Below are 26805 nucleotides of genomic sequence, written 5' to 3' on the forward strand. Positions count from 1 at the left end.
TGTTGGTTAACGTGTAGAACGCAAAACTCTCCCTTTACACTGCTAATGCTTTTTCCTGACTTAGAAAAATATATTTCAGCATGGCAAAAAATCTATGCAGAAGAAAATGATAATAAATAGCAGTCAGTGTTGATGTTTGGGTCCACTTTCCTGCGTCTTCCATCTTCCCCCAGTTGTCAGCATGTGCTCTCTGTGAAGCTTTGCTCTGTGCTGCCTTAAATTAACATTTTTTTTTCATGCATGTCTTCCAATGTCATAGACAGACTTCAAAAACATGACTGATTTTGGGGCGTACCTTAATTTTATTATTCTACTCTTGGGTATAGCAGGAGTTTTTTGTTTTGTTTTGTTTTTTAATTTGGCACTTTGCTGAAGTAGTGCCACACCGTGTATGTGTAAGCAGGCGTGTGAGTCTCGTTGCTCCTTGAAAATGAATTGCTGCAAATGGTCACAGGTAACCAGTCCATTCCATCCCGAGTGTGGCTGTGACCCACACGTTCTCCTGTCGGGAGTGAGTGAGAGCACCTGGCCATTAAAACAAACTGGTCATCCTTAGAAGCTACTCACTCATCCAATGGATACAGACTTGTATCTAATCGTTTTTTTTTGTTGTTGTTGTTGTTTGTTTGTTTGTTTGTTTGATTTTTACTTTCTTTGATAATGAAATTGAGCCATGTGTATAATATGTGTATGGGTATGCCCATGCATGTTCATTTACTGAGCCTCTTTTAAAAATATCTTTATATATTGTTTCCTATTTCATTTTTCTAAAACAATGCTCACTTTTTTCTTATTGATTTGTGAGTGAGTGCTTTCGATAATGAATATCTTTATACAATAGGAACCAATATAATACTGCAAACAGTGAGGAAAATCTTGATTATTCATAACAGTTTCCACTGAGATCAATTTTAAGGATTAAAAACCCAGGTCTGCTGGTCAATCAGGAGCATGCCACACGTGGCACCTCTTTGTCGAGGCCGTCTTTGAGACCCAGAGTAAAACTGCATAGGACTAAGGGGCCTAGACGGTCTCAATAGATCCTTATAGCTGCTGTACTTGTAGTGCTGGCCCGTCGCTGTGCTTGTAAAGGAAAGCCCTCTCGTCTTCCTCGTCAGGCCATATGTGCCTATTGGCACGTAAGTCATAACCTCAGCTTTGCTTGTCTGTGTTCTCCTAGTATTTGCTAAAAGTTCCTAGGCATATTTTATCATATGCAACCTAGAATTTTGCCACCTGACTTAAAGTATTTTGTAAATTTCTTTTATGTGTGTTTCAGTAGACAACAGCTGATTCTGGTATCTGCTTTTGCCTTCAGTTGGTGCAGTGTGCTGTTTGGGGTGAAGTCTGTGGAGGACATCTGGCTCACAAGGCCTGTCTTTAGCTGGGGGGGGGGATCTCATTGGCCCTTTCAGTCAATCATTTATGCTTTCTTTGATACTATACTGTCAACTGGCTCATCCTCTCCTCTCCCTTCCCCTCTCCAGCCCTCTCTTCTTTCCCTTTTCTTCTTTCCTTCCTCCCTTCCCATTCTTTTCTTTCTTTTTAGCTTCAAACCCCCAGTGCCCCCCACACCTGGTCACTGGCATGCACCCCCTGCCCAGCCACTTGTTTCTTAAGACCCCTTATCAATGGGCTTTCATGCTCCGTTAAAGCCCTTTGCTCTCTCTCATGCCTTCAGTACTTCTGCCTGCGTGTGATTCCATATCGTACACTGCGTATTTGTCAGATGTCATTTTACTGACTTATGGAAATCAGAAATGTGTCCAGTATGGGGAGACGCTTCCTGCTTTACCTCTGGAGGACAGATTCCAAAATTCTGTCTTCTGTTCAAAATGTATCCACTGACAAGAAACACTATTAATTGTTCTCCTTAAAAGAATGTCTACTCAAGTCATCTTTTGAGACAATGTCTCCAAAACACACAAGGACGCAGATTTTCCTACCAGGAAAGATGCCTGCAGCAACATGGCTGGCTCGGCCACAGCTGAGGAAGCTGATGCTGCCATAGTGTGTTGGCATCTAGAAAACTACCATTTCACCACACAGAATGTTCCAAAGACATAGGCCTTCCTCAAAGAGAGAATTTTCTCCCTTTTTTGAGCTAAGATCTTGCTCTGTAGCTCAGACTGGCCTGGGACTCACTGTGTAGCACAAGTTGGTTTCAAACTTATATCAATCCTCTTGCCTCAGCCTCCCAACTGCTATGATTATGGCTGTGAGCCACCACACCAATTCAAGATGAGAGTTAATGAAAATTATTAATCACTGCTTTATGAGGGACACTTTTTTAGCGTGACTGCTAAATTTATTTACTGTGAGAGCATGTGTAACAGGGAAAAATATGACTGCTAATAAATGTGGTGCCACTTCCTTGATCCTTACTGGAGTGCTAGAGTTTTCACACTGTCTCCTTTGTACCATCAGAGCAAATATAAATACAGGGAGATTTTTGTTTTGTTTTGTTTTTGTTTTTTTTAAATGATTGGTTGTGAATTTAGCTCCATTGGTAGAGCACTTGCCTGGCAAGTTCAGGGCATCAGGTTCTGTCCTTAGCTGGGGTGGAGTGGGGACAGATAACATCTTAAGAAATAGTTTTCACTCTGTAGACAGTGTGAAAAGTTCTTGGGGGGGGGGGGTCTCCTGGGTTTATTTCACTGTATTTTGAGAGTTCCTTGTATTACAACTTTTAGAGTAACTTAGTGATAATGATATGATTTTTTAAAAACTTTGTATCAATGGAAATATCTAGTAAATAAATTCAAATCCTGAGATTACACTTGATTACTTTTTTAAAATCTCCATTTATTTGTGGCATGCGTGGTGGGCACACCTGTGTAACAGTGTGCATTTGGAGGTCAGGGGACGGCGCGGGGACTGGTCCTCACCTTTCAGTGTGTGCTTTCCAGGGACCAAGCTCATGTCATGGGGTTCGATGGCGAGCACCTTTGCCCACAGAGTCACCTCAGCAGCCTTAAGTGTTTTCTTCATTGCAAATTTTAGACAATGATTCTGAAACTTCAGAGGCTGATGCTGAAATCGCTGCCAAGACCAATGGGAAAGGGAGCCCCGGGGAAAAATCACCCAGTCCTGTCCAGTTCATCGACAGCTCGGCAGCCGGGGATTCCAGCCGCTCCACTCTGCAGAGGTACGTGTGTTGGATCCATCACTCTTCTGAGCCATTTCTGACTTTGCTGACACAGACCTGGCAGCAGTGGCTTCCCACACCTAACCCCAGCCCTGTGCGTTCTCTCCTCCTATTCAGCTGCTCCCTGAGCCCTTTTCCGTTCCTACTGCATTAATTCGAAAGTGGGTTGGTTAATAGGCACATATGAATTTTCACTTCTTGGTTCCAGTCTAGCTTTTTCAGGTACTGCGCTTCTGTCCTGAGTATGAATTTTGTCGTGTCTAGAGTAAGAAAAGGCACAATGGCACAGAGTGCCCTAGCATGGAGCAGGAACAGAGGGGGCTATAGCAGCCATTGGTGTTTGTTCTAAAATGGCACGTGGCTCATCCTTTTTGTTTACAAGGACCTTATCGCAGCCATCACTTCTCACAAATATTACCTGTTGATTGTAGGCAAGTGCTGGCTTCCAGCACATAATCAGCCCATCTCCCGACAGGACACACCTGCTAGAAAAGTCTCTAGCAGAAGAAGTACCATCATTGGTGCCACTGTGTTATTATGGTCACAGCTGCTTTTGTGAAAGGGTTATCTAAAAATGCATCAAGAAGAGAGAGGCGGGGCTGGGGAGCCGGCTCAGCAGTTAAGAGCGCTTTGTTGCTCTTGCAGAGGCCCTGGGTTCTGTTCCTGGGACCCAGGCTGCAGCTCAAAACCTCCAAACACACAGTGCACATACGTATGCCCAGACATGCAAGTGTGCCCACACGTGCGCGTGTGCACGCACACACGTACACTCACACGTGTACACACACACACACACACACAGTATTAAAAAATAAGAAGAGGTATAGGCCAACAGTGCTTCCATGGAGGGCGCAGGTTCACGTCATGTAGGTTTTCTTCTCCTTTGCTTCACTGAAATATACACTGGGTAGGATGGAGTCATATTGGAGTTTATTGGATTTCATGGCAGAAAGTGAATCATCTGTGGTGGGAGACGAACTAGACGTCATACTGACCTCAGGGTTAGCAGCACCTTGTATGTCTGAGAACAGTTGGTATCTTCTTACTTCCTTACAGATATTTCGCTTCTTGCCACTTTGTTCACAGTACCTGGTGTTCTCAGTCCTCTTATGTTCCTGTCACATTTTCTCTATGACATTAAGATGGCAGCTCGTGTTTAATGACCTTCGAAATAGAACTGTCAGTGATGAACTCCCTTATTTTAATCCCAGCTCTTCCACTGGCTCATTATATGAATGCCACTAACTCTAAAAGCCTCTTCAGGCTCGTCATCAGCTGTGTAAATTGGAAGTAAGTACAGATAACTATTGAAAATAAGGTTCAATGTCCACATTGGCTCGGCCGTTGTGTAAGTACAGTCACGTATCACTTAATGACAGGCCATTCTGAGAAATGTGTCATTAGGTGTGTTTTTCCCCATGATGGAGCATCAGAGGGTGTACTTAACCAACTAAAATGGCTCCCATATCACTGCATATCATCTTGTGGGAGAGCCACTATATTCTGTCCACATTTGACTGGAATGTCTTCACATGGTCTGAGACTGTACTTGAAATGTCTAAAACATTTATTGGTACTTGGTGTTGTGTTTACTACATAGAAATGTTTTGCGTTTCTCTTGTCCTGCAACCCTTATTCCTTGCCCATTTATCTGGTTTTCTTACTCCTTACATCCTATTGCATTCATCCGTCCTCTTTCTTTCTCTGAGTGTCGCCTTTGTTGCCGAAGGCAGCTCGTCCCCTATACTTTCTACCCCTTCACCCTCCAGTGACTCTGCTTGCACTCTCTGAGTGAGGATCCTGTCCTGGGGTCCAGTGTGGTAGAACAGATGCCCACAGCCCTGCCTTCTGGGCAGAAGTGAGGCACTCTGCCCATTTACTTTTTCTTAGGGGTAGCCTTGGAAAAGACAAGGAACCCCATCTCTCCATTCTATAGAGATGCATTTGGCCTTTAAACCTCTGACCCCTGACTAGTTTCTGATGACCTTTTTTCTTTTCTTCTGCTTATAGCGTCATCAGTGGCGTGGGGGAACTGGATGTAGACAAAGGGCTCGTAAAGAAAGAAGAACCTAGTGGCAAAGACAAGCCTTATCCGGACTGCCCCTTCCTGCTGCTGGATGTGCGCGACAGAGACTCTTATCAGCAGTGTCACATTGTCGGGGGTGAGAGAGAGGGGGCTGTGGAGCAGAGCCTAGCCTCAGTCCAGGAAGCACAGTGCTAGCACAGGGTCAGCAGTCAGGGAAACTGTCTGTGCTGCCTCCATGATGGAACCCTTGGAGTTAGCACCACCATGTCCTCTGAGAGAGGCTGGCGGTGTCCTCTGAGAGAGGCTGGCGGTGTCCTCTGGTGTCTCGCCCACGGGCCCAGTGCACGGGCCCAGTGTGCGTGCGCAGTGAGGCCAAGTTTCCCTCTTTGTTCATGGAGTCCTTTTTCTTTTCATTTATTTCATGAAATATTTAGGTGTATTTAGGTTTATGGCTCACTGACTTTGAAAGTATATTTACCTCTTAGACTGTAAGCCAGCGGGGAAGTGGGTCCAGATTGTAAGAGAGCTCTAAGCTCTACTCTTGTTCTTCCCTTCCTAGCTTACAGTTACCCAATCGCAACTCTATCCAGGACAATGAACCCCTACTCAAATGATATTCTTGAGTATGTATCCTTTGCTGTATTTTAAGGAGTTGGATGGTGCCAGGATTTTAAGACTCATACGTATCACAAACTATGTCCTTAGTGTGGAAACTGCAAGGGACCTTTGACACTAAGCAGACTAGCAGATTTCAGACTTCGGCTTCCTAGCATGCACTGAGCATCCTAACTGTTAAGACTAACCTTTTCAATCATGCCTCACTGTGCCAGAAAACATTAGGTTGAGGGTGTTGAGGTTGCTAAGAGTCTGTTGAGAGCCCCAAGACTGTGGTTCTTTTAGAAAGCTTGCCCAAATCAAAGTTAGGAAGTAAATATTTTTCTATTTTCATTTTTCTTTTAAAATTTTTAATTTTTCATTCATAAAAATCATACAGATAGAAAAATACTGAAAATATTAACAAAGAAATCTAAAAGATGCTAGTGTCAGATAATGAGTATGAACTCCTATCACAACGCTGGTGTGCTTTGTTCTGACTGGTCTCTGATGTGCACCAGTGTCATTTGTTTTCACAAAAGTGAAGCCATTCACATCTGTAATTCCCCGTGCTCATTAATGTAAGCCGTTTGTAAACTTAATTTTTGACAGTGTGTAATATCTCCTTGTCCGATTACTCCCTAAAATTCCCCTTTATTTTGGGCTTCCAGGTGGTTCTGTTGCATTGTGATAAGGGAGCTTTGGCGATGGGTTTGACATATAAATTGAAAATGGAGGCTGTGACTTTTCCTTTCCAGTATTGCAAAGGTAAAAGAACTAGAAGGCGTTAGGTCATGCTGGTTCCCAAACGGACAGCCCTGTCTTGTGTGGTCTCTGACGAGGAAGGCATGGTCTCCCGCAGTCCGCAGGGTGGTCCTTGGCAGCCCAGTGCTTGCTGTCTAGAAGCGTTAACTCAGTGCTCGGATCCTTAACTTACCTCACAGAAAAACGCTCATGGCAAGATCATCATTTTATACGATGACGACGAGAGGCTGGCCAGCCAGGCGGCCACCACCATGTGTGAGCGTGGCTTTGAAAACCTCTTCATGCTCTCTGGGGGTGAGCAAAGTCCAAGTCTCTACACTCAGCCGCCCTACCCCTTCAGACCCACGCTGTCACCTTTCAGTGCTCAGTGGTAGGGCCGTAACATTGGGCAGAGCGAAAGCCCTGCCAGCTGGAGGGAACCAAGAGTCATGTGACATGCCCTCTAGTCAGCACCTTTGCATGGGTTCCATTTTGGGGGAAGCGGGAGGTTTATTCGTAGGTTTTGTTGATTTGGGGCTTCTATGGCTTTTGAGACAGGATCTTGCTACATAGCCCAGGCAGGCCTCAAACCCTTAATCTTCCTGCATCAGATCCCGACAGCTAGGATTACAGGCAAGCCACCAGGCCTAGCTAGCACATGTTTCTAATTCCTAAGATAACAGCATTACTGCAGGGGTTCTGTAAGAATGCTAAAGACTTGAGCAGAAGATTTCCTGTGGAATTCTCAGCTGACATTTCTCCTTCCCTTGTTGACACAGCATGAGGGAAGATTTCAGATCTCCAACATGGTGATAAAGGGCTGGAAGATGCACAGGCCTCCGCTGGCTTCGCTGTGGCCTCGCTATCTTAATCCCGCTTCTTCTGATGCTCTCCCACATCCAGGTCTGAAAGTCTTAGCTCAGAAGTTCCCAGAAGGACTGGTCACTGGTTCCCTGCCAGCCTCTTGCCAGCAGCCCCGGAAACGATCCAGCCCCAAAACGCCACCCCTGCCAGCCGAGAACAAGTGGAGATTTACCCCAGAAGACTTAAAAAAGATAGAATGCTACCTTGAAGCAGACCAGGGACCAGCTGACAAGCCTAGTAAGAGACCCTGCCTGTGTCTTTGGTGGCGCTCCAGCCGTGCACCCTTGAATAGCCCCTCATCATACAAAAAGATCTTTATATCCATGTTCTTGGGGTTCTGTGCGTGGCACGGGAACTAGTCGGGGTCACTGGTAATGCAAGGATTAGGTACCGAGGGCAGGCATGGAGACCTCAGCAAGCAGTGCTGGCCCCCAAGCGGCTGCCTCTAGGTTGAAGAACAAGGCACTGGCACTGAGATTCCTTCTTGGGAGATCCCCTTCCTTCTCTGCTTAAGACCCCACCCAGAACCTCCAGCTCTGTCTCCCCCCCCCCCTTTGCCCTCTGCTTTGTCTTCTCCCTCTCCTCAATCACCCCCCAGACTGTACAGCCATCTTTGCCAAGGAGGGGGTGAGAGATAGACCAGATTTTTCTCCATCCTTCCCCCCTTCCCCAACGTCAGGTGGGTCTCAGGGAGAAGAAATAGAAAGATCCCCACTGGCCCACAGAGGATGCCGCAGAAGGCGTCATTAGCTTAAAAGTGTTCTTGGCTGCTTGTCCCTGGACCCTTCTTGCAGCTTTCCTCCTCTCTCTTTCTTGCTCCCCGCAGGCCGACTGAACCAGAATAACTCTGCCGGAAGAGACTCAAAGGTGCCTGCTGGTCGCAGTGCCCAGAACCCGCCCACTGGGGGTCCTGCTGGCCACTCGAACTCCCGCACACCCAACAGTGGCCACCTGCAAGGCAAACCCTGGAAGTGAAGACCTGTGTTGTTTAGTCAAATAAATGTCCCCTCCTTTCAGAACCCCCAGCACTCCCACCTTGGTCGTTTTCAGAACTGCTGTAGAGAAATGGCCGCGCTACATGGGCCAACCCAGGCCCGCTTCTCCCTGTCTGCAGCTCCCCCCCCCCCTTCGCTCAGGGAGGGTTCTGACAGCCGACCACACAAACCAGAGGCTTGACAGGCTCTGTGGCCCTTCCTGTTGTTTACAGAATATTCGTGTCTTTTGAAATTGAATACGAAAAATGAAAGATGCTTTCTTTTAAATAAGGTCCAGCCTGTTTGGTCTGTAACCAGTGTTGTCTTGTAAATAATTCAGTCACATCTGCTGGTGTGTTCTTCCCAGCCAGCTTTTCTCATTCACTGTTGATTTCATGAAAGATTGTCCAGGGGGACCTGGCATTGGTCATTGTCCCTGGGGGTGCAGATGAGGTTTTGATTCCTGCAGCCCACAGGCCCCACACTGGGCCAGGTGGCTGGCTGGGTCTTGGCTCTGCATGGAGCAGGCTCTGCATGCTGGGGGTTCTGCTGAGAGCTTGCGGCTAAGGGGTGGTCTGTGAGTGTGGTTCCATCTTACTGGGTTAGCAGAGATGCTCTATGGATGCCTTAAATGGTTTCCTGGGACCAGAAAGGTGTGTGCTCAGCTGTCCTCACAACAAGGAGGAAGGCCTAGTTCAGGAAGGTCCCAGCATCCTACAGGTCTCTGCTGAGAGCCCTGGAAGGCCACCACAGCTGTGTGTCCGTCTACCCACACCCCAACCCTCTATTATGAGCCTTCTGTCAATTAACATGTCCCATTGCCTGATTGAGTCCAGCTGTGTTAGATGGCTAGAAATCACAGTCACTTGAAAGCACCAGCTTCACTCAGGCAAGGGACGTACAGGTGAGGGGGACTCATGAGTCCTTTGTCAGGGCTGACAACCCCTTAAGCCCTTGCTTAAAAATACAGTATTAGTCTAATTGAGTAATTAGTGCAATTTCCTGCTTGCTTTTCATTCTCACGACTGAGCTGTGATTAGGAGGCTGTGATTATAGATTCTGGTTTGGGCCGGAATTTTGAATCGGCATTAATTGAATTGCTAGATGACTGACATCCATTCTCTTTAATTGGGGGAACAAAAGGCCTCAGGTAAGGATGAGGCACACGAAGTCATAGGGGGGACGGACAAGCCTTGTTAATTTTTATGGTCTGTGGTCGTAGCTGTGATGAGGGACTAAAGAATAAATTGTGCTCTTTGTCATGGCAACCAGCTTCTGAAAAGCCAGCTGAAAACTGCCCATCCTTAGGTGGCTGCTGCTGCTGCCGGGTCAGATTCGCCTTAACAGTACTATTTTCTCAGCACTGGGGGGAAAAGAGAGAAAAGGAAGAGGCCCACAGTGTTTCTAGCATGGGGGCTGTGTTTGTAAGGGAGGTCAACGCCGCCGTAAGAACCTCATGGAGACGTGGGGAAATCACTCAGCCAGCCCAGCTCTGATTCAGAACGTGTTTATTCTTCTGTACTTGATTTCCAAAGTGCAACATTTTCCAATGCTTTAGAAATCAAACAAGCCAGGGACATTGCTCAGATGTCAAGCCGTGCCCAGTTTTCCACAAGATGCGAGAATCTTGTATAAAATTCAGCCAACGTACACATAGCTTTAATGAGAAGCCTGTCATGTTTCCCCATAAATTTATTGCCTGAGAACTTAGTTCAGCCTTTTCCTAAAGCCAAAACGCACTGGCTTTTTATTTTCTTTGCAGCATAGATAGAAAAATGCAAATTTTTCCATACTCTGCTTTCCCACAGCATGGACAAGATTTTCCGTCATCTTTGACACATATACATTTTTTAAGGAAAATACTTTCCTTGGTAACAGAGTTCTGGTTTGCCACTTTGCCATCAGCTAGTCAGATTAGACCGACCTCCTCACCCAGTTCTGTTTTTGAAAGCAAAGGACTGTTTCCTCTTGTTCCTGTTCTGTAGCCCCACCAATGGGTGTTTGCGTTAGAAACTATTGCATATATGTAGAGTCGGTTTGGCTAAAGCTGTTAGAATTGCTGTGTGTTTACTGACAAGGTCTAGCAGGCTGAATATATTTCCATGTGTTTCTCTATAGCACTTTGCCCTGTTGGCAAGGACTTCAGACCTCCAAGAGGCCCGATCTGACTCTGCACTCAGTGTTCCTCTCCGACGCTGTTGCTTCCTAGCGTCCCACTTCACCATTTCTTCATTAGACTATTTGACATGTATTATTTAAATGATCAGTGATACTTTGTGCAATTATGAATGTTGAAGATTAAAGAACGTAGTTACTAATTTGTCGTTTGCTATTAATGTGCTGAAACCTGCCAACTTCTCTCTTCCTCTCTGTCAGAATGATTTGGGGGAGCCCCGGGAGACTAGAGTGATTTGAAAGCGTACCTCTTTTTACTGCATTTCCCAGAAAGGCGTATGCTTTTTGCATCAATGAACCTGGAAATCATTCCAGTTTGAGCAAGAGACCATAGCTTACTAGTCGGGAGGGCTGTATTTTTCCTGGAACTCAGGCAGGGCCAGATTGCTACCTTGGCCGACTATCTCATGGCTTGCTTTCTTGTCATTGTCTTGGGGACTGGGTTGTTCCCCTTGTCTGGAAGGTGCTTAATGATGTACGATGTCCTTTGCTCTACCCAGAATCCTGTCAATAAAATATTTATCTCCTCAGGGAGGTATGTATTTAAGAAATCTTAACGAGAGGCCATTTAAGGGGTAGGCCATTTAGGAGGCCAGGCAGGAAGAAAGCCAGGAACAAAGGAGGGAAGGTAGAAGAGAGGCAGGAAAGGCTGCAGTGTTCGTTCAAAAATGGGAACATCCTGGGCTGTAACTCCAGGCGGGGCCTATTGAAATCTGTCGTAGGAGAGAATAGCCTAAAAGTCATTCTTTTTTTCATTCTCTGCGGTGGGAAGGCAGAGGGAATCAGAATAAACAACGTCCGTTAGTTGCTCAGGGAGTTTCTCCTGTGGTGCTGTTTAAACTCTGCAGAACTTACGATGTTGAGCTGCTCACAGGCAAACAGAACAGAACCAAACCCCCTTCTCTAGCTCCCTTGTGGAATATAAGTTGTTGAGATCCTGGACTGGAAAGGCTATGTCAGTGATTTTCTTCCCACCAGCTTGTTTGTTGGCCTCGGAGTCTGTCTTTTATGTTGTCTGACATGTTTGTGGGGACAACAGTTTCAATCTGCCTGGATGTAAATCCGTGACTACCTCCTCTCCTCTTGCTCAACCCCTGAAGATAATCAGCCTTTAAGAACATTTAACAACCCACTGAACATAAATGTGCATTTATGGTCTTCACAATTCTTTCAAAGATCCAAGCCCCTTATACTTCTCTCTCTCAAAAAACAAAAACAAAAACCAGAACCATGTGGATTATAATTCACCAATTAAATTATGTGAACATGTTGAGTACTTAAACACAATTCAATTATTTTTCTTAACAAGTATATTTTTCATGTAGACAGTGATAAAGAAGGCCCACTGTGCTTCCCGGTGTTCAGAATGCATGTGGGTGGGTAATTAATGAAACCAGGGGCTGGCGCTAGCTACGTACTCACCATGCAAACATGAAAACCCGAGTTCAGATTCCCTAACACCTACATAAAGGGCCAGGCACCTATATCCCTGTAATCCCAGCCCTGGGGCTCAGACACAGGAGGATCCCTGAGACCTGCTGGCCAGCCTGTTAGCCAAGTCAGTGAGCTCGAGGTGTGGCGAGAGACCCTATCTCATAAAATAGGGTAGACAACAAGTGAGGAAGAGCGTTGACCTCCCTGCACACACATGGACACATCCGCACAAACGTGTGTGTACACATATATCATAAACAAAAAGTATTAAAATTATTATGCCATTCTTAAGTTGGTACCCAAGTCAGATACAGCATTAAAAAAAATATACCAGTAGAAGTGTATCCAGCCTGACAGAACAGGGTCCAAAACGCCATTCTATGTGAGTTCCCAAACCTCTTTATTTGTCCCCCTGATCCTCTCCTGGGCTTGCTCTGGTGCTGAGCCCCCTCACCTGACTGTAGAAGCCAAGTCCCCTCACGCGGCCTGTGTTCTCAGGCTCCTGGTAAGTGGTGCAATAAACAGAGGTCACTTACTTAGGGCCATTGACTGATAGACTACATTTTTACAAGATAATCAATATGGCTTCCCCTTGAAATTTAGACAAGAAGCTCCCAAGGGAGTCCAGTTCACCAACTCTGTGGCAGCGACCCTTGAGTAAATATTCCAATGAAATAAATGATCTGGCTAGGGTGTGGTGGCCACTCAACTTCGGCCCCATTCTAGAGACTCCGGAAGCTCATTATCTTTTGTCCCACACCCCCTTGTTTTAAAAAAAGGTTTATTTAATTATTTTTTATACAATGTTTTGCCTACATGTACACCTGCACACCAGAAGAGGGTATTAGATCTCATTATAGATGGTTGTAAGCCACCATGTGTTTGCTGGGAATTGAACTCAGGACCTTTGGAAGAGCAGACAGTGCTCTTAGCCTTTGAGCCATCTCTCTAGCCCATCTTTTGTCCCTTGTACAGCTTCTTCTTGTCCAGGCATCCATAGCCGAGACATCTTCTCTCCTTTCCGAAAGATATCAGGGAGAGCCGGCCTGTGACTTACGTCACCTGTTTCTGCCCGTTTTCACTGTCCTTTTAGTAGCCTTCAGAATTCATCGTTACAGGTAGCCATCACTGTCCTCCGGTGAGGGTTATTATTATTTTTTTTTATGTTTAAGATAAGAAAGAGGCAATAAGATAATAAGAGGGCAGGCAGCAGATATTAGATTATATGAGGTTTATTAAATGAGCATGGGGGAGAAGGAAAAGGGGAGGGGGACCCCAGAGAGAGAGACAGAAGAAGAGAGAAAGGAGTAGAGGGAAAGGGGAGAGGGGTGAGGTAACTCTGGGCAGGGCCACGCCCCCATGGCAGGTAGGCAGTGACATCACAGGTAGGCAGACTGGAGCAAAATCCCAACAGTTTTCCCTTCTGTTTCAAAACTCGAAGATTCCAGATGGCACCAGCTGTTTGTATTGGGCAGCAGTCACGGGTTGTCTTTTGGTATGCTTTGGCACAGGTGGTGTTCCCAGCAGTCCAGTGAGGTGCCCCCTCCATTTCCAGAAGAGGAGACAGGCATTAGGTATTGCACACTGTGTTAACGATTAGAGGGGAAGCTGGGGCGAAGCCCAAGAACGGTGGCTTCCAAGCAAAACCCTGTAGGCTTTTTGGCTTTGGCTTCCCAAGGCGACTTAGCCATGCTAGGTCTTCCTGGGTGATTCCTCAGTTTCCCCATGGAAATGTGACTTCAGTGTGGCTTTGGCTTCCCATCCCTCTTTATCAATGAGATTGTTCTGGAAACTCCCTTCTACCTACCTATGCAAAACACAACGGGGGCGCATGTAATAGCTGCTCCTGGGGGCATTTCCACATCTCACTGTCTGTGTCAGGGGTCCTGTCTCCAACAACGGCATTTTTAAATTTTTATTTATTTATTTATTTACTGCAGTTTCATGTGTTTGCCCACAGACACACAGTGAGATTTTCACTTACGGAATGAGTTACAACCTTTGAGCTGGCTGTAGAAGGAGAACACAGGCTATTGCCCTCACAGTCTGAACTGTTCTTGCAGTAAAGCACGCTGATGTGATGGCTTTGATAGCATTTCTGCTTTAGGCCGACACAGCTTTCAAGAACTGGCCAATGGCCCCAGGCCTGTGGCTCGTGGGGAAACAGAGGCACAGCACGGCCTTACCTCACCATGTCCTCCTCCAGCTGCAGCTGGCACTGTGGCTGTGGCTAAGAGGGACTTTTCGTTTTCTCCTTTTACTTTGGCAATAAACGCTTGGCCGTCTCCATCTCTGGGGTTTTTAGCCGATGCTGCTCACAGCTTGAGTTGCCAAGTGAATGCGGATCCCTAAAAGCTCCGGGGAAGAATTCATTTCCCTCTGACGCCACCGCCCTCAGGTTTGATGGAACTCTGCATTTCCCAGAGCGCTTCTTGGCCCGGACACTGCAAACGCGCGGCTGTTCTTCTCACGCTCCTCCCTTAGCGAGCTCACAAAATGGTGGTCCCCTAGCCCTTGGAGCAGGAGCCCATGTGCATCATCCAAGCCACCTAGTCCTCCTGCATCTGCACAGCAACTGCCAGGATGATGCATAGCTGCGCATGGGGAGGGAGTGAAGTCATATCTGGACTATAGTCAATGACACGTTAGCTTCAGGCCGGAGCCAGAAAGCTAAACACCCGTATCTGAGTGTTAATTCAAGAGACTGCCTGAAAACTTGTTATGGAGGCCGTGATGGCCCCTGGGCTTCCCTGAGAGTCACCCATAATGGTCTAAGAGAGACACGACCGTTCACTTGAAATAAAGGCCTTCAAGGGGCCCCAGAGACTCGGTGTTAGCATAATACAATTCCCACAATTGCAGTGGGGGCTGACGGTGAGCAGAAAGGGCTCTTGGGAGTCTTCAGTGGCGTTCCAGGCAAGGGTCAAAAGTATGTCCCAACTGGGAACCTGGGTAGTCCCAGCCTTGTTAATAACACAGCTCTCCAGAATATAAAGTTTTCAAAATACAAAACAGGGAGATGCTGAGACTAAGATGGCTGTTCTGACGTTTGATGCTGGTAAATTGCTATGAAGTAGCTTTACACAGGTTTGTGACCTGTTGTGTTTCACATAGCCCTCCTCATCCCAAAGCTGTCAAAGCCCATTGCAGGAAACTGGAAAGTATAAACAGCAAATGTACTGCCTGGGCGTGCGTGCGTGTGTGTGTGTGTGTGTGTGTGTGTGTGTGTGTGTGTGTGTGTGTGTGTGCATATGTGTGTGTGTGTTAGACAAAATGATATTCATAACATACTATTTTGTAGCTACCTTTTTACAGGAACAACCATTGGGATATAAATCATGTACCCTGCAGCTCAGCTATTTGAGGGATGCAGCAATTTTAGTTAAGTATACAGACTGTTGAAGTGTCAGCACAAGCCAGGGTTAGGACACTTCCATCTTGTAGCCAACTTCCTGCACTTACTATGCTGTGAGCATTTTTTTTCCAGGTGATCACAGACATGGCTGGTTTTACGATGTCCCACTGTGTGCCTGTGTGTCACACTAGCACCGATATTGATCCTTACGAAGGTTCCTTTTGACGTACTTTGCTCCTTTGCTATTCCAATCTTGCAATACAGTCCAAATATTTTTATAAAATAAATTCTTCCAAATGGATTTGCTGAGTCAAAGAGATGCTATATTTAATGTTTAAAGTCAAATTGCCAAATGTACAGAAAGTTACCCTCCTACCCATAGCACAAGGCCATATTTATTTATGCCCTTGATAACACTGTGTGGCCAGCCTTTTGTTGTTCAGCAATCTGATGAAAGAAAAATGTTTTTCTTTAATATACAAAGATTCACTGAGGATTGGTATCTTTCATGTTTTATTGGCTTTTTCTAGCTCATCTTTTTTGGGAGATAGCTGCTATTCTTTTGAAATGTTAGTTTTTTTTGTTTTGGGGCTTTTTTTTTTTAAGTTTCTCTACTTTTTGTTTTGTTTTTATTTTGTTTTGTTTTGTTTTTACTTTTAACTCCTCAAGGTTATTAATACTTATTTTCATTTGTTATAGTATTTTTTAATTGTTATCTTTTGACTTTATATTTATGAATGTGTATAAATTGTACCTATGGATTGGTAACTCTTCTCTCAGCTGAAATATCTTTATGTATTAACAAGCTCCATATCTCTAATATTCACTTATTATTCAAAGTTCTGTTAATATAAATATCACTAAGTGCAATGCACTTGACAGAGCTTAAATGAAGCACCCCAGGGCAGCCTCTTCCCTCATGGAGCTCACACTGTCTGTCCCTCACTTTCTTCTCTTTTCTTTTTTGAGACAGGATCTTATGTCCCCCAAGCTTGCCAAAGATTGCCTCCTTGGACTAACTTCAGGGTCTCCTGCCTCACCTCCCAAGTACCGGGGGTCCAGGCATGCGTCACCACACGTGGTTTTAGCGGGTGCTGAGGATCGAATCCGGGGCTTCACGCTTGCTAGGCAAGCCCTCTGCCAACCCAGTTACATCTCTAGCCCTAATTTTTCAACTTTCTTAAAATTCTTCCTTGCTCAGAACCTAACTTTTTGAACCACAATTCTGAGAATTCATAATCTGCATATGGATATTTTAACAAGCCTAAACGACATGAAGATCATAAAATGTACTGATTCAAGACGGACATGGTAACAAATACCTTTAATACCATCACTCATGAGGCAGAGACAGGAGGATATCTGTGAACTCAAGGCCACGCTTGTCTACATAGTAAGTTTCAGATCATCATGCTGTGTTAGTGTCTGTCTGTGTATCCCTCCTTCCCTCCCTCCCCCTCCCCTACCCCCCATAAAAGTAGAATTCTTTCAAAAATTACTAGACACCTGTATCCCAAGCACTGTTGATGTTGGAGATGGAATGCCAAGGTGGTCCTTAGTAACAAGGAGAGCACGGTTCATTTTAAACTAATGAGTTCTATCTTCTGTTATTTGTGAAATAATGTCATCATACTAACCCGAGATTTCCTTTTCTTCCCAGTCTTTACTGAGAAGGCAACCAGCTTCTTACTTGGCCAGACTATGCAGTTAAAATGCAGCTTTGCCTCACCTATAGCCCCTTGTCACATGGCTTGAAGGGAAATAGTTTGCAAAAATAAAAAAATAAAAGACTCTTACCAAATCTTCAGCCTAAAATACCTTTTGGTGGTGGCAGTGTTTGAGACAGGATCTCTAAGTAGCCTGAGCCTGGGCCCAAACTCACAGCCCCCTGCCTCTGACTCCCTTGGGCTGGGACAGCCAGGCTGTACCACCATGCCCGGCTGGAAAGACCTTGCTCCTAATCTTAGTATACATATGCTTGTGTATAATCAGCCTTGTTCTGGTTTTTAGAGTATTTGTGGGGAAAACTATTAAAAATAGAACTCCAAGATGGAAAGGTTTTTGACCTTCAAGCCATTTTCCATGAAAAAGACATGACTTAAGTCTACTGATGAAACATCCTGAAATCTAAGTGTTGGGGAGAGGGAGAAGCCCCAGTCTCACCCCAGCCAGCTACCCGCATCCTTCTGTGGCAGTGTCCCCCAGCGCCACATTCACATCTAAGAGATACAGAGGAAACAAAAGTCATCTCTTGCTTTAAAGAGGTAAGTAATGGGGCTGGAGAGATGGCTCAGCAGTTAAGAGCACTGGCTGCTCTTCCAACGGATCTGGGTTCAAATCCCAGCATCTACATGGCAGCTCACAACTGTTTATAAATCTAGCTCCAGGAGTTCTGACACCCTCACACAGACACACATAGAGGCAAAAAAACAAAAACAAATAAAATAACATTTAAAAATCTTAAGAAGGTGAGTGAGTCCGTGTATTGCGATGCTAGCTGTTATAAGTGTGCTGTCACAAGCCTGAGGGTCACCATGCCAAGGGATGTGGACAGGAAAGTGGGAAGGCGGAGACAGAAACAAGAGGCCACAGAGGCGATGCACTGGGGACCTCATGGGGGATTTGACAAAATGCCAGCTGCTTCCACCTTTCCCGGTGAAGTGTCCTCAATACACTACCGTTAATAAATATCCCTGGCTGGGCATTTCATCTTCAGGAATGATTTTATTTCACCTCAGTGTTTTCTTCCAATGTAATTCAGGCCACACTTTGATTCCTAGTGATCTGTTTGACTCGCCTACTGCTTCTCAAGGTGAACGGAGCCATCAGCTGCACCTCTCCACACGCTGGCTTCCTCTTCACCACGGGATGCCAGGCATTTGGTTAGCAGCTGTGGCTGTTACCTTCACTGATATATGAACAAACCACCCCACCGCCCCTTGGATGCAACTTCATGGGATCCTGGAATGCAGGAAAATTTAGGGGTCATTGGGTTCAACCACCTATACATTTTCATTGAGACCTGGGGGAAACTACATCACTTCTGCTCTGGCTAAAAGATGTGGACTCACCATGTGCATTCCATACATAAACCCCCAAGATCTTTTTTCTTATATAGTCAGACTTTATTGGGTTGTCCAAACAGGGCTAGGGAGAAGAAAGGGGCGGGGCTTAGGACTGCCTCAGTAAGGGTGTTTGACGGTGTGGTCCATGATGGTCAAAAGAGCCAGCCATGTCTCCTCCGCCGTGGGGATGATCTGGGAGGCAGGCAGCAGGAAGCCCCTGAGCCCAGTGTCCCGTAGCTCAAAAGTGAAAGAGTACTTAATGCCCTGGCTGTAGGTCCAATCGATAGTGCTCCCACTGGCTTGATCTGGAGGAGGAGCAAAGACAGAGGAGAGTGTAAAGGTTGATTACTGGAAGCATCTACATGGACTGAGTTCGCACCCACAGCCCTGTGTTCTGCCAGATAGAGTCTATGCCTTCTGGGGGGGTTGCTGTTGACACACGTGCGGGGGGCGCGGTGGGTGCGGGGCAGGGGGCTTCTGGGGAAACACCAGCTGGGTCTAAGCCCAAGAAACCCAGATAGGAGAACAGCAACCAGCTATGGCTGTCCTATTCATTAGCTGGATGCCAAAAAGTCTGTGTAATTGCAAAAGCCTGTCTGAAAACTGTCTCCACCCAACAGTCACCTCAATGACACCTCTAAATATGCTAGAGTCCCCTGCTTGGATAACCAGGAATTGATCTCCAGGGACTCTGGGCTGCAGAAGAAAGTGCAAAGGTTCATAGTCAAAGCAAAGCCTGTCTGTCTTCCCTCTGGAGGGAAAAATCTCACAGGTTCGCAGAACCCACTGGCTGACAAAGTGGCGTTTGTCAAGCTGGGCAGTAGCTAACAGAGGTGGACTTCACATTATAATCTCACTTTGGGACACTAAACGCAGCAAAATCATTGGACTTGGGCTAGAAACCATTTCCAAAGAAAGCCTGGGATCCCACTAGTGAAGAAGGGCGCGAAGTGTGTGTGCGGTTCTCTGTACCTGTACCTGAATCCTGCTTTTGCCTGCCAGGCAAAATTTTTGAGGGGAAAAAAAATCCCCAAAATGCCGCACACCACATCACACAGCACAGCCTTTACCATAGAAAGTTCTTCCTCCTGTAGGCCTAATACCCGGACAGATGGCCTCTCCTGGCTTCCTTTCATTTCCTTCACCACTAGCCCAAATTCCTCTTGTCTGAAAGCCTGTCTCTTGTGCTGGTGTTCTACCTCCACCATCGTACTCCGGATGCCCCGGCACCTCTGTTGTTTTCCCCGCTACATCATCACCTGATCCACTGTGGTTTCTAAGCACATCGTGGTCAGTCTTTCTAGAATGTGTGTTTACTCCTTTTATTCACAGCTGTATTCTAAGCACACAAGACGAGGCCTGGTGCAGAGCAGGTGCTCAGTAAAACAGCCTTGCTGACTGTCTTCCATGTGCGTGCGTGTAGGGGGCACCTCGTGTATCCTGTGCGGAAGAGGGTGGGAAGGCATTTCTTAAACAGAATTTTATGGAACCCTATAAATCCCATCAGAATTCCACCTCATCCGTGCAGGGAACCAGATGTAACCTCAAGATAAGAGGACAGATGTGCTCTGAGAAGCCTGCTGAACAGTGTCAGAGATGACAGCATTCAATATCAGGAAGAGGGATTGTCTACCCTTCAAATGGGTCGGCTAGCAACTCCCAGCCCTGAGCAGCCGAGGCAAGAAGAGCCAGCTGATGCCAGGAACTTACAGATTGTGTCAATGATGCTGCCGTACTTGAACTTGGTCCCATGTAGAGATGTCAAGGCTGCCACAGCAGACTTAGCTAGCTGATCCTGGAGAAAACATTGAGCAGGGCCACTGTTAAGAGCCAGGGTAGGCAATCACGGTCAGGGTAGGCCAGGAACAAACACCAGCACAACAGGGCCCCGTGTCCTCTGCCAGGGTCAGCCTGCTCCCCTCTGTCTCCCCAAGATGGATGGACAACCTTCTCCTTCCTTCCAGTCACACCATAGCTTCAGGTGGAGTCCACAAATTTAGAGTCTGGCCTTGCCTCTTGCTCTGTCATGTGACTCAACCACACACAGTAGGTCTACTTTGCTGGTCAACACAGATCATGCTGCCAGACTTCCCAAATCACCAGGAGACCGGGAAGAGGTGGGCACTGGGCAGGTGGTTGGTTCTTAGCCCTTAATCAGGCCTGAGGGATAAAATCCAGGTCCCTCAATGTAGGGACAGAGAAGGAGCCTGGACAGAGGGTGACTGGGGGAAGCCTGGGTGAAGGGCCATCTGGGTCATCACCCACCAGCTCCTCCACGTCAGGGGCCGGTTCTGATGTGTAGCCGTAGGGATACAGAAGGAGCTGGGAGTAGCTGTGGATGGAGATGAAGGCTTTAATATTTCCATGGTTCGTCACAAAATCCACGATGGACTTGACCTCCACTTCAGAGTTGGGAAACTTGCCGCGGTAAGTGTCCGAGCAGGGGTTGCTACTAGCTCCGGGCTCTAGGGGAAAGCAGAGGACAGTTTCTCACATTGAGTGGCGATGGCTTCCAGCACATGCCATGGTGTTAAGGGGAGGTGAGGTACAAGGAGGCCTCACCCCATTCCCTGGGTTAAGGACCAGCCAGCCATCACACCATCTAGAGCCCTGCTCCCTTTGCCAGCCAGGTTTGAGTAGAGCAGAAACCAGTTTACCCAGGAGTGTGGTCAAGGATGGCAAGAAATGATATTGAGCTAGACACATCCAGGAGAAGCTCCCAGGCCCAAGTCCCACCTAGAAGGAACCTTCTTTTTACAAGCACAAGCCCAACTCCCTGAGTGCCACCTCCAACCCAAGAGCCCTCAGGCAGAGCTAAGAGCCCACTTTCTGTCCCACTGCTGGGTCAGGAAAGGCGCAGGGGAGCCAGGCAAAGGCAGGCCAGAAGCCATGTAATCCCATCCCTACCCCGTGGGAAGTCTTACTTCCAAAGCCAGCATCCCAGTTCCTGTTAGGGTCCACCCCAACACAGAGGGAGCCCTGTGTGCGTGACCGCGTCTTGCGCCACATGCGATTCTGAGAAAGGAAAGAGGATAAGCCAGGGGCCAGCACGGCTTGCTGCATTTGCCATTGAATAAAAACTTGTATGGAAATAGGGGCTGGAGCAGGGGGTCTCAACTAAGGACAGAGTTGGCTCCCACAGTGTCAAGAGGTGTTTTGTGTTACTGTGATTGAATGAGAAGTTGCTAGCGGACTCTGGTGACTAGGTCAAGAGGTTACGCAGCACCCACCATACACGGACGAACCCCAAGAGCAAAGCATCACTCTCCGAAAATGGCAATAGTGCCTGCATGGAGAGTCGCAATTTGATGAGGAGAAGCCAGCTCACTCCTTCCTTCAACAGCGGGGGATGTGGGGCGGGCGCGGGGGGGGGGGGGCGGGGGGGAGGGCGTTTGAAGGGAACAAGAGGTAGTCTGTACCGTTTTGTGGGTGTAGGCAAAACCATCAGGGTTGGTGACGATCTCCAGGAAGATGTCCATGCTGTCAAGAACGGCTGTGAGAACTGGGTCCTGGCCATAGTCTTTAGTGAGCTGGTGGGCAGAGGAGGAAAAGGAGGGACACCAGCCATGTTTGTACAGTGGACACGGTCCATGGCCTCCCTCTGTGGCCATTGCTTCTAGGAAGAGAAGGTCTAGCCTCCCACGGCCTGTGAGCGCCCCAGCAAGTAGGAGCACCCCCCCCTCATGCCCCAGCTTTACCTTTTTTGCAAACCAGACACCACTGGCCTGGGTGACCCACTCCCTGGAATGGATGCCGGTGTCGATCCAGATTGCCGGCCCTTTGCTCTTTCCAGTGCTGAACTGGAGAAGGGGCAGGGAAATACTTAAGGGGCAACTTCCCAGCCAGGCCTCAGTTCACCCCTGCAAGGGAGCCCACCTGGGCCAGAAGCCACCTGCTCTCTGTATAGCTAAAGTTGAGGTAGGGGTAGCTCTTGGTGAGATCATCCTTTGGGAAGTGAGGGGGTCAGGGGCCAGGCAGGCACCCTACAGAACTAACCCTGACTCCCAGGCTCTGGCTCTATTCTGATGCTCAGATAGCCCACCCTGGGAGGTCACCAGGAAAACTTTTTATGTGGACGCCAGACTCCGTAATAGTTTCATATTACAACCCTTGACTTCAAACTTTGTGAACACGCATGTGGCCACCTTGGCCAGTCCGAATGCTCAGGCCTTTCCAGATAGGTGCAGAGGCTCTGTGCAGAACAGTATGTTCCATTACGAGTCTGTGAGAGCCCACCCCCTTATATGGAGGTCCACATGGGGACCATTTTTTTCCATGTACGCCCTTGTCTACATGCGGCCTTCATTTACCTTTAGTACATAGATGGGGCGGCCTTCAAAGGTGTTGCCAATATGGACCTTGCTTACGAGCTGTGAGTGCTCTGCCACCAGCAGGTCCATGAATTCATAGATCTGAGACGGGAAGAAGAAGTAGAGAGAAAGAACTGCTGGGTTCTGGGAATGCAAATGTCTCCCTCAGCAGCCCTGTAATGCTACGGACTCACAACTGTCCATAGTGGCCACCCAGAAACAGTAGGGGTTACCAGTAGCCAGCCCAGCCTTGACCCTGCTCCGCACTCTGTTAGCCATGAAAAAGTACGGTGCTCCTTGCGGGATGCTCACCTCTTCCAGGGTGTGATAGGTGGCGTAGTTGAATGTGTCAGTGGACAGGGCCCTGGCCTGGAATGCAGACATCTGCCCTTGTTCCTCGTCCAGCAGGGACTGCACATCTTCAATCATGACCTCATAGCTTATCCCATGATGTTCCAAGAATACTTTGACAGACTGGATGCTGGCAAAGGGCACTCGGACATCAATGGGGAGACCAGCCCGGGCGGGGTCCCTCCAGAAGTCCAACTAGGAAGGACAGAAGCCAGAACTGTTTCAGTGGGCTGGGGGCACCAATCAGGGGGGACAACCTGAGGAAGGCCATGGGCACCAGAAGCTCCCACCCAGCTGGGGTTGAGGCATGGGTGCTGGGAGCAGAGAGAGAATGGGGAAGCTTGGGAACTGGACAAAGTCTAGTATGATCAGGAAACGACCAGAATGGAGAGAGGCTTTGAGGAGCAAGGCAGACAGAGGGAGCAGGAAAGGGGTCTTGGCATGTCATCAGATTCTCAGGGGCACCAAGATCTGGAGGACCTGGGGGCTGAAGTCGTTTCTCAACACATCAGTCTCATGGATCTTTGCCGGGAGGCTGGGCCAGAGCCCAGGGACTATGTGGTTATGGCGGGGGGGGGGGGGGGGGGCGCCTAGGAAGCCTCCTGGGTCCTCAAGGAGGCCTGCACCGTGCTCTCACCTGCAAATGTTGCAGCTTCTCCAACTCCTTCACTTTCTGCACCTGGGCTTCATCAGCTGCAGAGATTCGGAGAACCTGGTGCCTGGGCAGAGCGGGAGGGACCCTGAGAACTTAAGGTTCCCTAACACTTCCCAGGCTGGGCCCGTAGAGGCACAAGGGGATCTGAACAATGGGAGGCCTGAACTTCTTTTCTTCTCTCCCTGTCTTTGGAAGATTCTAGACTTTCCTGCTGTCCCCACTGCAGTTTAGACTGGCGTATCTCCAAGCCAACCAGACCTTCTCTCTCTCCTTCTAAAACCTCATTCTCAGAGGTCATTTCTCTCAGGGTCCAGAAAAGGCTGGGCCCTCCAAGCCTTGTCCTTGTCACCCTCACACCTCGTCTGCTGTCCCAGAGTGGGGTCAATCTGTCTTCTCTGGCTGTGTTATGTGTCTGTCTGTCTCTTCCAGGCACCAACTTGGTGAAATCCCTCTTCATCTCCCCCACACACAACCCCCGCACCAGAGCATCCCCTCCTCCCTACACCCCTACCCCACAAAGTTGTCTTTGGCAAAGATTGCCTCCAGTAGCACACTCAAAATCAGCAGCCTCCGCATGGTGGGAAGGACGGGCTAAGGAGAGACTGCGGTCTGAGGCCTTTTTAAGCAGGGGTGCCTGCGTGTGCCTGGGCACTGTTCCCCTCACATCTGGATCCAGTCCCACGGGAAGGGAAAGGTAGGCGGGAGAGGTGGGCGTTCCAAACTGTGACACCTTCTCACTCTTCCTGATAAAGTAGCAGAGAACAAGACAGGTGGAGAGATAAGCCAGGCTTCCAGCCTTGACCCTGAGGGGCAGCTGGGCCTGAGGCCTCCCAGCTGGGACTACTTGTTGGCTTCCCACAAGCTCAGAGTTAGTGCACTATGTCAGAGACAAGGATGGACACATTTGTGTTTTTACAGGGTTGGGATTTATTGGATAACAATGAACACACACGTTACATCCATTTCATTGGCTTTAATTCACCAGCGATGGATTTCAGGGCACTGGCAAACACATGGTCTTCCTGAGTAGTGTTAGTGACTTTGTGATCACACGTTACATTTCACACAATGCCAGGGAGATTTCCCCCACAAGGGTTAACATGGCCGCTGGGTTCCAGGGACCTTAGTGAAGGCAGGATCGGAGGCAGGTGGTGAGATAAGATGTTGATATAACCAATCCTGTGACAGAGCTGTTCAGGCACAAACAAGGCTGCCAAGTGCTCAACTGGTTCAAGGCCTGAGCTGGCTCGAGGGCTTTCTGATCCGGATGACAGAATGGAGGTTGGTCACGTCAAGCAGGGAGATCATGCTCAACAGAAAACCAGGGAGAGACCTAGTAGTTTGTTGCCTGCCCGTAGTGTGGCACATGACCCTGATGGGTCGTGGGTACTTCCATACCCCCACCCCTATTTGGTGTCCCTCTTTCTATATGGCCCAGGTAAAGGGGTTGCATCATCCACTGCTAGCTAATAAGCTCACACACCTGTTTGGTTTGGTTTTGTCTCTCCTGCTCTTTTCTGATAGCGTTGAAATGCCCAAGAGGCCAAGCGTTCCAGATTTAAGCTGGTAAATTCCTAGGTGGTGATATTTTGTGTAAATAAGTTATTTTTCAGCCTGGGTCTCGTGGCTGTGCTGGTCAGGTGATGCCTTGTACAGACATGAAAAAGATGAAGAACCAGTCTGCCTCAGCACCTGCTCTCATAGCAGGGCAGACTGCTGGGTTTGGGCCGCTCCTGGGTTTGTGGAGGCCAGCCCCTAACCTCAGGTGTTGTTCATTAGGAAGCATCACTTTGTCATTATTTTTAATCTGTTTGCATTCTCGGTCTTCACTCAAAAGTCACAGCTCAGGTGGGCCGAGTTCCAGGGAGGGCCAACAAATTTCTTGTTTGTTTGTTTATTCAAGCTTCTATCAAGTTGTTCTTTACACACACACACACACACACACACACACACACACACACACAAACAACTACAAAGACACTCTCTAACGTCAGAAAAGAACAAAATGGGGGGAGGTGCCCATTAAGTAAGTGACCATGGTAATCTCTGTGGGGCCCTCCAGCTGTGACACATTAAACCTCCAGGACACTTGAATTTTTCTTTCTTTCTCTTTTTTTACAAAAAAAAAAAATCTAGAAAGAGTGAAGAGCACTCCTTCGGGCCTGTGGGGCAATCAGAAACCACTTGAGGGTGTCAGACTGCAGCAGTGTAGCCAGGGAAGTTGGGGATAGCCACCTTTTGCTGAGGCTTTGGTGTGGCAGTCACCAGGTGTGAGCTTGTGTGGGAATTTAGGAGAACAAGGTCCCATCTGCACCCTCTTTCCATTTTGCCTTCTAACTGCTCCAGGAAGCCCATTGGTTCCTTGGAAGATGCCTGTGACAAAAAAAAAAAGCAGAGATGCACACTCCCATGACAAGTTAGGGGGGACAGAGTGCTTCTCCTGAGCTAAGGGAGGGTCAGTGACTCTTGTCCCCATCAACAGAAGCTCAATGAGACCAGACCTAACGGGCTTCCGGGCTTCCGGGCTTCCTCACGAGGGACGACCGACAACACCACGTCCGGCTTTCCTGTTTTCTGCAGTGTATTTCCCTTTTGCGTCCCAAGCACAGTTTTATGAACATTTCCCCTGTGGTCTTCCCTCTGCGTCAGGAAGTTGAGGGAGGTGGGCTGGGGGATCAGGGACGGGGTGAGAAGCACAGGATGCAGTTAAGCTGGCTTGGAAGAACAGGAGGCCAACTGCAGACCCCAGGGCGAGAGGCTAGTAAGAGGCTGGCCCGAGGCAGGGTTTTGTGGCTGTGCCGTGATCTCCAAGGGCATCACTAATACTCTGAGAACTTTGGAAGGCTAAATGGGTTTGAGGGGCGCACTATTAGCCTCTCTCTCCTGCTGAAGATGGGGTAGGCCTGACCCAATTCAGCCAGTTTGGTGGCGTGGGGAGCAAGAGGAGGCTGGTAGTGTGGCCACTAACTCGGGGGTCTATGGAAAACAGGGCCAGTTGGCAGACCTCGTGGCTGCAGCCAGCCTAGGTACATTTTACTGGCTCTGTTCCAACATGCCTGGGTCCATGCTGGGAGCAGGAGTAGCCGGGGGCTCAGCCTTCAAACATCAAC

General features: G+C 47.9%; 2 protein-coding genes across 8 annotated transcripts in view; one reads left to right on the forward strand and one right to left on the reverse strand.

Moving 5' to 3' along the window:
- CEP41 (centrosomal protein 41) overlaps nt 1-8399 on the forward strand; it is a 37956-nt gene extending 29557 nt beyond the window's left edge. For all 7 annotated transcript variants that reach the window (XM_084786388.1, XM_084786387.1, XM_084786390.1 and 4 more), the window contains 6 exons: nt 3004-3148; nt 5159-5310; nt 5734-5801; nt 6713-6827; nt 7416-7613; nt 8203-8399. In XM_084786388.1, coding sequence (XP_084642514.1) covers nt 3004-3148; nt 5159-5310; nt 5734-5801; nt 6713-6827; nt 7416-7613; nt 8203-8351 — 827 coding nt within the window. In that variant the 3' untranslated portion in view covers nt 8352-8399. The remainder of the gene's footprint in view (nt 1-3003; nt 3149-5158; nt 5311-5733; nt 5802-6712; nt 6828-7415; nt 7614-8202) is intronic.
- A 10051-nt stretch (nt 8400-18450) lies between these two features.
- On the reverse strand, nt 18451-24353 carry CPA1 (carboxypeptidase A1). The gene is made up of 10 exons (XM_084786384.1): nt 24207-24353; nt 23678-23759; nt 23002-23235; nt 22690-22791; nt 22078-22179; nt 21799-21909; nt 21304-21394; nt 20645-20844; nt 20090-20174; nt 18451-18684 (listed from the first exon to the last, which is right to left on the reverse strand). The coding sequence occupies exons 1-10, from the start codon at nt 24269-24271 to the stop codon at nt 18497-18499; spliced, it is 1260 nt and encodes a 419-aa protein (XP_084642510.1). The 5' UTR covers nt 24272-24353; the 3' UTR covers nt 18451-18496.
- Nucleotides 24354-26805: the final 2452 nt, after the last annotated feature.

The sequence above is a fragment of the Acomys minous genome, assembly GCF_964271855.1.
Source record: "Acomys minous genome assembly, chromosome: 6".
Taxonomy (NCBI): domain Eukaryota; kingdom Metazoa; phylum Chordata; class Mammalia; order Rodentia; family Muridae; genus Acomys; species Acomys minous.